General features: G+C 37.6%; 1 protein-coding gene across 1 annotated transcript; it reads right to left on the bottom strand.

Moving 5' to 3' along the window:
• Positions 1 to 5,837: 5,837 nt before the first annotated feature.
• On the bottom strand, positions 5,838 to 10,593 carry LOC105439117 (monocarboxylate transporter 4-like). Its single transcript, XM_030983808.1, has 3 exons — positions 10,318 to 10,593; positions 8,816 to 8,962; positions 5,838 to 6,761 (listed from the first exon to the last, which is right to left on the bottom strand). Exons 1-3 carry the CDS (start codon positions 10,511 to 10,513, stop codon positions 5,863 to 5,865), a joined length of 1,242 nt encoding a protein of 413 aa, XP_030839668.1. The 5' UTR covers positions 10,514 to 10,593; the 3' UTR covers positions 5,838 to 5,862.
• Positions 10,594 to 10,881: the final 288 nt, after the last annotated feature.

Here is a 10,881-nt window from a genome sequence, read left to right as displayed (position 1 = left end):
TAATGATAATAAACAAACAAACAAAAAACCAACAAATGTTTCCGCCTGTAAGATAAACTATTTCCAAATTCCAACATCAATTAAAACAATGTGTAAAAATACAGTCAATGGGCAATCAAAACATTATAAAACTGTGACATTGCAATCAAACTACATTGTACCACATATATCTGTGAATCTTGATGTACACCCCCCTCTTTCTTCTCATTCGATAATATATCCCAAGTTAGTCATCCAACATTCAAATGTGCATCTTCTTTTTTATCTTCACATATCAAATTGAAATCCAACTACATTGTACCACATATGCACAATTCAGTTACTTGTAACTGCGATACATGGACATGAATCAATAAATACCATTTATCTATCTATCTATCTATATCTGTGAATCTTGATGTACACCCCCTCTTTCTTTTTTCTTCTTTTCTCTCTTCTCTCTCTCTCTCTCTCTCTCTCTTTCTCTCTCTCATTCCCCTTTTACCAATATTTGAAGAGATTTTAAAGAAAACATATTAATTAAATATAAAGACAGAGTGTGGGTATTGAATCTTTGCATAAGGAAACATAATTGTAGTTTGGTTATATATAAAAGCTTAGGTTTACACAATTTCTTAAATAGTAGGATGAGGGTGTATTGTAGGAGGCGAAAACGGGGAAGTATAGCATGAGATTCTAGAGACGTACAATGAGAGTGAATTTGAGAAGAAAAGAAAAAAAAAAAAAAGGGTAAAGAAAATAATATAAAAATGATAAGTAGGAGAAGTTGAAGAAGGGAAGGAAGAATAAGAAGAGGAAGAAAGTTATCAAGAAATAATCTATAGTTTCAATATTCATCACGTTTATTATTTCAAGATACATGTAATTGGTAGCGTACGGGACACAAGATGGCCAAATATACCTTAGATTTGGTCATTTTTGCCTCAGTATGTATTCAATCCATTGCTAAATAGTTATTAATATCTTTTGATAACTCGTGAAATGCATGAATAAAGCTATAGCTTTACAAAAGCTGTGGCGGAAAATTATTTTCACGACATCTTGCGGCAAATGTACATGAGGCCGTGTAATTATGTGCCCAACAATCGGCACTTTTGATTCCATTTATTTGGGTTGTGGCCCCAACAAGAAGGAGGCTTTGGCGGTTTCGTTCTATACTGCATGCAGTGGCGTACGCAGGATTTTTTCAAGGGGGGGGGGGGGGGTTTAAAATCCGGTCCAAAATTTCGCAACGACTCAGGAAAATTTGAAAATCGCGCCGGCCAAAAAGTCGCTCAGGGGGGGGGGGGGGGGGGGGGGGGGGGGGGGGTAAGAGGATAAATTTTTTTGGGGGGGGGGGTCTTGAAATTTGAAAATTTGACATTTTGTTCCGTTGGGGCGGGTAAGGTCACCTTTCTTAGGTCAGCCATGGGGGTAATTTTTTTTTTTTTTTTTTTTTTAAATAATTAAAAAAAAAAAAAAAATCCAAAGGGGGGGGGGGGTTTTAGGTATTTTTTAGGGGGGTTTACAACACATAAAATTACCAAAGGGGGGGGTTTAACCCCCCAAACACCCCCCCCCCCCCCCCCCCCCTGCGTACGCGCCTGACTGCATGGATACACCAATGTCCTGGAATCCAGACACCCCATTATCGTGAAAACTCTTAATTAGCCTTTAAATTAAGCTGTTTTGCACATTGTACCCCCCCCCCCCCGGTAGCCAAGATCATCGCTGATGATCACAGTTACACAGCTGGTCACCAAGAGCAACAAAATATACGTAATGTTTTGTTCACAAATGTGTTTTTTTTTTCGTACTCCGTTTAATAATTATTTCTATTTTGTCAATACTGCTATTATTTCGGTAAAATATTTTATACTAATACGTGTAAAACGCAAAACAATGTTTCACTATTTCGCTCTTTTCTACGATCTCTTGAACATTTAGAAAATATGGAACGTACACTTTGTTTAAATAAAAATTGTCTTGCTCTTCAAAGTAAGAAAGGGGAATATATGTTACGTAATTTTGTTGATGAGTTAACTAGTAAATCTTATTTTACTATTTATCGATTGTCTATAAGAACATGTTTGTATCATGTAATAAATTATAAATAATGTTAAAAAGGTGAGCAACAAATACTGCAACCCCCAAGTGATCGATTATTTGTCTCGTTTGTCTACCAATATGTCAATAAAATGATGATAACTGTTAGTGATTGTTGAATTTATAACTAATATTCCGCTTTTTTATAGCGATTAAAGGGGTAGTTGAGTTTTGGTATAGAGGGCGCTACACACAACAAAAGTTGTGACATTATGAACCAGAACGTCAATGACGTAGCGCTCATCCGCATCTCGCAACAACAAATATCGTAAATTTTATGTTGTACACTTTTAAACTGTTCAAAAAATAAAAATGTGATGCCCTGGAAGGGACATAATTTCATTAAGCTGTACAAGATTAAATAGAAACTAAAGGAAATGGAATGAAAAATTGGTTGAAAAATATATAGTTTTATGACAAGCAGGACTCAAACTTAGTAAGAGATAAATGTAAACATACTCACCTTTTATTATAATATGGAAAGGACAGAGGTATAAATAGTCAGTAAATTGTCAACAGAAAAATATGGCAAAATATATTTTCTATCATTTATAAAAATTGTTATATTTTTGCCAGATTTGGCCACCAGCATAAACAATAACTGAGCATTGTTTTACTATGGACCCTACTACCATAGTTCTTCCTATCCAAAGTGTGTGTGCAAGGGGGGGGGGTATGCAGTGTGATTGCCATGCCTACGCCTATCCTGGCCTTGCGCTATAGTAGCGCCCAGGAGTAGCGCTTTGCTGAAAACAAAATGCGTTCTGAACATTTAATTTTCAACATCTCTTTTCTCCTCTTTTTAATCCACAAATCAAGTGTTTTCTGTGAGAGATCAAATTTGCAAATAATCATCCTAATATTTTGCACAAAACTTTAAAAATGAAATGAAGGAGAAGGAGCATTTTTTGTTATTTTTGGAATAAATTTGAATAAATTACCATAAATAATCAATGGAGCTAAATCTCAAAATTCTGTGTAGAAGTTTAATGTTTCAAATTTAGCTCTACCAGATTTTTAGACAAACAAAATCAAAATCGGTCAAGAAATGAGGGAGAAGAAGCAGGTTTTGTAATTTCGAATAAATTTGAATAAATTAGCATAGATAATGAATTTCACGATGCTGTGTAGAAGTTTAAAATCCCCCTCCTAGCCCGATCATAATTATGATACAATCAAAATCAAAATCGGTTGAAAAATAACGAAGAAGAAGCATTTTGAAAACTGTGGAAGGACGGACGGACGTCGGACGACGGACACCACGCCATGGCATAAGCTCACCGGGCCCTTCGGGCCGGATGAGTTAAAAACTGCAACACCCGCAACACAATGCAGGCACATTTTCCACTCCCTGCGGAGCATTCTACCCAGTCGCCATTTAACAAGCGCAACTTGCTAATCCAAACATATTAAAGGGATAGTTGAGTTTTGTTTTCAGACCGCAAATATTGCTCTTTTTCTTATCTATGACATTTCTAGTGCCCTTTTAGAATATAAAATTGCTATGAAGGTAATTTTAGACCCCAAAATGTGTAAAATTTAGCTAATACGATCACACCAATTCAGCTCCACTTTTAAAAAAATACCGTGACCGTTAATTAATTATATGATTAAATATAACAAGACATGGGCCGGCTGGTTGTGCGTATTAAATATAACCAACATCGGCATCGGCTGACATCCGACGTAAAAGGCGCTATTTCATTTTTTTCAACTACTTTTTTAAATTAACTTATATTTGTGGTGGTACACAAGTATTAGAAATCGTTATATTTATGAATATTTCAGCCGTCTCTGAACCGATTTTGATCAAACAAAGATGATTTTGTCATTTAAATTGTATGTTCTTTCAAATTTGACACTCAGCTTTTCATTATCTCACAAACAATTATTTGTGTATCGACCTCTGCAACAGAACTCAACTATCCCTTTAACTTTCGCATCCTACCGGGTACTCATTAAACACCCGGCCTGGAAGGAGAGTGGCAAATGTAGATCAATGTCTTGCCAAATGAGATAAGTGCCGCGATAGGACTTGAACCGCGGACCTAGTGATCCACAGTCCGTTGACATATTAACTCCTGACCACGTTATTAAGTAATTAATAGTCACCATATTATTTTGAAAGTAGAGCTTAATTGGTATGATTGTATTGACTAAATTCCACAAATTTTGGGGTCTAAAATTACCTTTATAGCAATTTTAGGTCCTATACAAGGGCACTAGAAATGTTATAAATAAGAATAAGAGCAATAACCATGCACTTTGAAGGCATTTAAGGTCTTAAACAATTAGAACTCAACTGTCCAACGATGTCTCTATGCGCTCTATTGATCATGATTACCCCGGTAATTCGATTAAGGCTTGCCCGTACACAAAGTATTCACATTCTCCACTCCCTATGAAGCATTCCAGCCAGGCGCCATTTTACAGACGCTCACACTGCTTAGCAAACTACATTGACTTCCGCATTCTACGCAGGTATCCATTTAACACCTCGGTCTCGAGTGGCAAATACAGATTAACGTCTTGCCAAAGAACGTTAGTGTCGGGTTTGAGATTTGAACCCCCGTCCCCCCCCCCCCCCCACTCAGTGTTATTGAGGGTACGCGTATGCTTGTTCCCTCTTTTGAAAGCACTCCCTATCTAAAGACTACCAACATTTCCGAACCCCCATTTCGCGGGCTTTTCCTGCCTTGGAGACCCCCCTAAATCAGGAAAATGCTCAATGTACCCCCCTAAATCGGAATAATTTCTCAGGAGTCCAAAGAGGTGAGAGATAAAAGTTAATACACCCCCTTTTTTTACAATATTCTCGGGCCGGACTTTGTCGCACAGTACCCCTTTACCGGATATTTTGGTAACACGCATGGTGTCCCTCCGTTCTCGGAGTGGGGGGGGGGGGGGGGTTGAACCCCGCAACTTCTGATCTACAGTCTGTTGACCTATCGACTAGACCACAACATTTTAAGAGCAAGATGCGGTGATCATCAAATCCTTGATCATTTTTCTCGTTTGTCTTGTAATGTGAGATGATCCCGTCCCCGTCGGGCAGCCAAGAAGACAATTGTGAGGATCACAGTTAGACAGTTGGTGAAACCAAGAGCAAGAGACACTATTGTGTAGGATCCAGTCTTGTCCTTGATCATACCTACAAAATAAGACGAAAAGCAAAAGAAAGAAGGGACTATAAAAACAACGGTTACACATTTTTATGCTCCATGACTCTTTAACAGACAAAAAGTAATATGACTGCAAGGTTAATATGGTGTTTGTTTTTATTAACTGTAGAAACAACATACCATAACATCTTTATACTTGAGATCTTCCATCCAATTACAATAAGCAGTGGCTTAATGTACTGAAGTGCTAACGACATGTCCGCTCGACGTCCAGGTTATTGGCTCTAAACAACAGACCCTGCGCATGAGGTTAACCGCGAAATCATTCAAAAAACGGGCCAGAGCATGGTAAATTCAGTGTTTGGGGCTTGTGTGATGACCACTCCATTGTTTAGCACAAAATTGTTTGGAACCAGCAACTTTGACAACTTGGCCAGTAAGATTTAACACCTCGGTACTCTATAACCATCACGGCACGAGTAGAATTATTCTAGGGCCAGATTCTTATGCTTGGAAATATCAACTTTCCAGTCTATACAATTTCAACAAAAACACCAAACCTTTATTGAATTTCCTATCTAAGTTAACTTATCAAAATCTATTTTTACTTCTAGCTTACCTGATAACAAACTTCCGACATTCCCTCCGATGCCGGTCACCAAACCAAAGATCCCTGCGGCAATAGTGAAGTTTTATTAGACACAGAGCCCTTGAGGAAGGCAGCAGAAGATATTCCTGAGCTGAAGACGCACAACCCTTGGACAAACGCCGTGACGCACATGACTGGGAACGATGTTAGCAGTGGGTCAATTAAGAAGGTAGTTGATGATATCACACTCAGGATCAGGGAAACGACAATAAAATCAACTCTTAAGAAGAAGAGAATCGCAATGCATAGAATTCTCCCTAGGACGCCACCTCCACCTCCAATTGATGACAACAAAACGGCTTTAGAAGTTGGAATTCCGTGCCATATTGCTCTTGGAACAAGAAATAAAATCCATGATTGCGCAACGAAGAACGTGAGGAAAAGAATAGGAAGTGAAAGTAACAGGAGAGGTTCTTCCACAATAATGCAGTGCCGGAACCACCGCCACAATCGCAGCCTCCAAGGTAAAACGTCATTATCTGCAGATTCTCTCTCAAGGTGATCTTCTCGATATTGGCTAATTTCTTTTGACGATGAAGCCAGGTCGTCCGAGCTAACTATTTCACCATCATCTACAGCCATAACATCACTCTTATTATCACCATTCGGATCGATTAAAGGTTCTTGACAACCTTCTCTTTTCTGAATACTTGTGGCTTTGGGAGAACCCTTTACTGTCCTAAGAGCTAAACTGGCAGGAATTGCATGCAAGCTGATCCCTCCAAGGATGAGCATGGCACCACTGAACCCATACGCATCTAGCGCCCCCTCGATGATGACTGGAACAACTATTGCACCTGCAGGTTTTCCTAGATTGCCTAAAGAGTTCATAAGTATGAATGTATCCTGGAAGTAGTCATTGAGTAAGACTTTGATTGGTAGGTACCCCATCGACAGTCCAAATCCTTAGGACAAGTGTGTGGAAAGAAAGTAAATTATGAAAATATTATTAATCTTAGTAGAGGCTTTATCGAACAACATTGTTTTAAAAATGACATGTCAAAATGTTTTGTGACAGATTGTGGTAACACAGTGTAAGCGTTAGAATCACATGCTAACATTACGTTCGGCAAAATAATTTGAGCTTTACAAGATGATTGCATGCAAGATTTCTTGTGTTATGATGTGCATTTAAATAAGCATTTACATCCTTTTTCGAGAAGACAGGGTTGCAAAACCTCAACATTTCCCAAAATAATTAAATATCCCTCGAGCCATGAAAAAAGTTTCCCTTCAGTGATTGAAAATAGTGCCTGTCCTAACAGGGCAGTTACCTATTCTGATGATTTTTTTTCTGCCCTATAATGTGCCCATTGGACCTCACTTTTTCAAAATATCATTACGTAAGGTGCCACTTTAAACAATAAATCACATAATTCCTTTATTGAATATAACAAGAAAAAGTCTGTAAAAAGGGACATTCTATCCTAGGGTACTGTCTGAATACACAAGACAGTACAAAGCGGAGATTGTTAGCGAGAGAAAACGAAAACAGGATAAACATACAATGGACAAAAATACAATAGTGGGGGCTTTTAGGGATATTTAGGTGCAGATTCTTCTAAAAAGCACCACATTTGGCCCAGAGGTAGATTATTATAGTATTAATGACTGCTTTGAGAGAAATAGTTGTTTTTATACGCTCAAGTGAAGGTTAGAATTGTGCTATTGCCCGAGGCGTGCCGAGGGCAATAGCATTTTTTATTTGGCCAATATGGCCAGCATGACAGCCCCAAGTAGACCTGTAATTAATACAAGCATATTATAATCAGATTTTCTGACCCCGAAAACCCTCTTACTATATAATCTTTTTATCATACTAGCCCTTTTCCTTTTGGAACTACACTTGACCTTTTACTCAAAGGTCACGGCAGCCATTTTGGATTTGACCAATATGACCAGCATGACAGCCCCAAGTAGACCTCAAATCAATGAAAGAACATCATGATCACTCTCTCTGACCCCGAAAACCCCATAAATATATAAACTGTTATCATACTAGCCCGTTTCCTTTCGCAACTATACTAGACCTGTAACTCAGATGGCGGCTATTTTGGATTTGACCAATATTACCAGTATGACCCGAAGAGATCTCAAATCGATGAAAGAACATCGTGATCAGTTTCTCTGACCCCGAAAACTCCATAAATATATGAACTATTATCATACAAGCGCTTTTCCTTTTGGAACTAAGCTTGACCTTTAACTCAGATGGCGGCCATTTTGAATTTGCCCAATATGGCATACCCAGAGGGCGCCCTTCTGGGCGTCCGGCAGAAATCGTAAGAGTATGCTATAAGCTACATCTGGGCCAAATTTGGTGCTTTTAGAAGACTCTGCACCAAACAACCCCTATTTAGCCCTAACAGCCCCCACTACAACAAAAATAGGAGAAAATTATCAATTTGCAAAAAAAAAAAAAAAAAAAAAAAAAAAAAAAAATTGATTTAGCTGTAAGTATCTTAGAAATGTGCTCAAGAATCTGTTTACCTCTCTTTCATTTTACTTCATTTGTGCAGGGTTCGTGCGGTTTTGTACGTATCCCTTATAAAAAAACACTGATTATGAATTCTAAATGTAAATTGAATCTATCAGATTCCAAAAATATTATACATGTTCAGTTTATCGTTTATGTTTAGTTTATTGAAATTTTTATATTGAATTTACCATATTTATTTATTTATTTATTATTTATTTATTCCGTTTTATTTTAACAGGGTAGCCCCGTCAGTAATCAAAGTACTGTTTTCCAGGGGGCCCTTCGATTCAAATTTCCCCATGATTGTATAAGATATTAGATTTTTATGTAATAGCTTTTTATCCGGACCCCATGGAAGCGAACAGGCGTATTCTGATAATACGCCTGGAATGGGTTATCCACCGTTTATGCACAATTCAATCAATGACAGGCCTATATTGATTGATTTAAACTAAATATTTGTTAAATCTCTGTATTTACCTGTTAGGGCGAGGCAGAATCCGAGAGGGATAACAGATGTCAGATAACCGGAAATGATGATTCCTAACGATGATATGATAGCTCCAGTGACCGCCATCACTCTAGGTGATATGTAGCCGCTCTTTAGGATATAAGCAACGGGTAAAGCTGCAGAATGCGGAATGGAAACAGTTAAATTGCAATAGGGTGGTCCTTGTAGACCGACAACCCCTGAGTTTGATATTTCACGAAACAGACAGCCAGAAGTAGCACATAATGTCATGTATACCGCTCCTGCCATCATCACTCTTAAATTCAAATAGAAGACCCAATAGACCGAAAGTCTCAGATAGTAACTTAGAGTATTGGCTAGTTATTTAGGGAAAAGTCACCCAAAACAATAAGCGTAGGCATGCTGACATGTAAGATATATTCCTGTCTTTTATGTACAACACTCCTTAAGAAAGTGTACAAGAGATATATAAATGAAGATATTCTTGGCATGATGTAACGCCTATTAACATGTCATGCGTGCAGCCATTTTCTTGATAATATGATGTACCAGACAAACTTGTATTATGTACCGTGCACCAAGCTCTAGTTCAAATACTTTTTAATTCAGCAATCTAACGTTTATTTTTCAATGAGGGTTAATCGATGCTGAGAAGGTAAAAATGAGATCTGGTGACAAAAACATAAGAGGGGCACCATCCTAAGTCATTCTTTTATAAATACTAAAGTAAAGCGGTTGAAAATGCAATTTGCGTTCTGACAATGTAATACTAGAATAATAGCAATTGAATGAAATACTTCATCACCATACACACATGGGAAGAAGCATCCATAAATTTGAATACATTTATTTGATAAATGACTTCATAGTACGTCACATTATCTAGAAAATGGCGATGCAAGATGTCCTGAGAAAATGTACATTATGATGAAAAAATATCTTCCTTTATACCTCTTTCATATACTTTGGTGGGGGAATCTTGTAGATTAATGGACAATTAAGGCAACAATACAATAAATCTCTCATTAACTAAAAATATTCTTGTGGTTAGGATTCCTTTAATCAAAATATCGACCTTCCTTATTCTATGTATGGGAAGTAAATTAAAGAAAATTATGGGACTGCTGAGAATACTTCCGATGGCTGTAGTTTCAAAATACAAATTACAAACAGTGCCAATGAAGGTCTGAATGTTATTTTATTCGAAGGTTTTGTGACATTTTGCCAATTGTGGAAAAATAACACCAGAGAATGATACGAGGGGGTGATATACATACTTCTAAATAAAGGTATTATGCATGCACCCTGAGTAGAAATAAAAAAAAAACAAAGACATAACATTTTAATGGGCTTACGTGATTTGCACGTTCACAAAATTTATTCGACAAATCTGACCTATTTAGATCATCTTTCAATGATTGTGAAGTTCAATAAATTTTGACTCATATTTGGGTTAATGCAATGTAGTATGATATTGGTGAAATGCAAATCATACAAGATGTATACTCACATCCTAAGAACATCATGGACGTAGGCATGCTGCACGCAAGGCCTAAAGATGAAGCATCCGTCGAGAACAAATATATCATGGTAGGAATCAAGACTCCAAACGACTTCGCCGTCGCCATTTCAACGAATTGGACGACGAATTTAGTCAGGACGATGACGTACTTCCATCCATCTTGTGAATCTCGCAAGCCTCCCATTTTGAAACAGGATTTCCCTTAGCTGAAATGCTTGGTATGCTCCTCTAGATCAGGAATGGTATAGACCTGCGATGATGTTACGAGTGGTACGTGTGGATGGCGGAAGTTTAGAACGAATCGTGTTTAACTGGGGAGAGTATGTACTATGTGAAATCGCATGAACAGTCGCATTGAAAACATACTACCTCAGTACAGGGAGCTCGGTCAAACTGCTCAGTCTACCGTATATTCCTATAACAAAGGGAGATCATGGCACCTTTTCGAACCTGAACAGGATTTTACAATGGAATATTATAAGCATAAACATGTACAGTGTGAGTCAAAAAAAAGTTTACACCTAGAAAATTGCTAATTATTTTTTAAATCAT

The sequence above is a fragment of the Strongylocentrotus purpuratus genome, unplaced genomic scaffold (genome assembly GCF_000002235.5).
Source record: "Strongylocentrotus purpuratus isolate Spur 01 unplaced genomic scaffold, Spur_5.0 spur5_contig_831, whole genome shotgun sequence".
NCBI lineage: Eukaryota > Metazoa > Echinodermata > Echinoidea > Camarodonta > Strongylocentrotidae > Strongylocentrotus > Strongylocentrotus purpuratus.
Note: the sequence above shows the minus strand (reverse complement) of the source record. Positions and strands in the feature narration are given on the sequence as shown.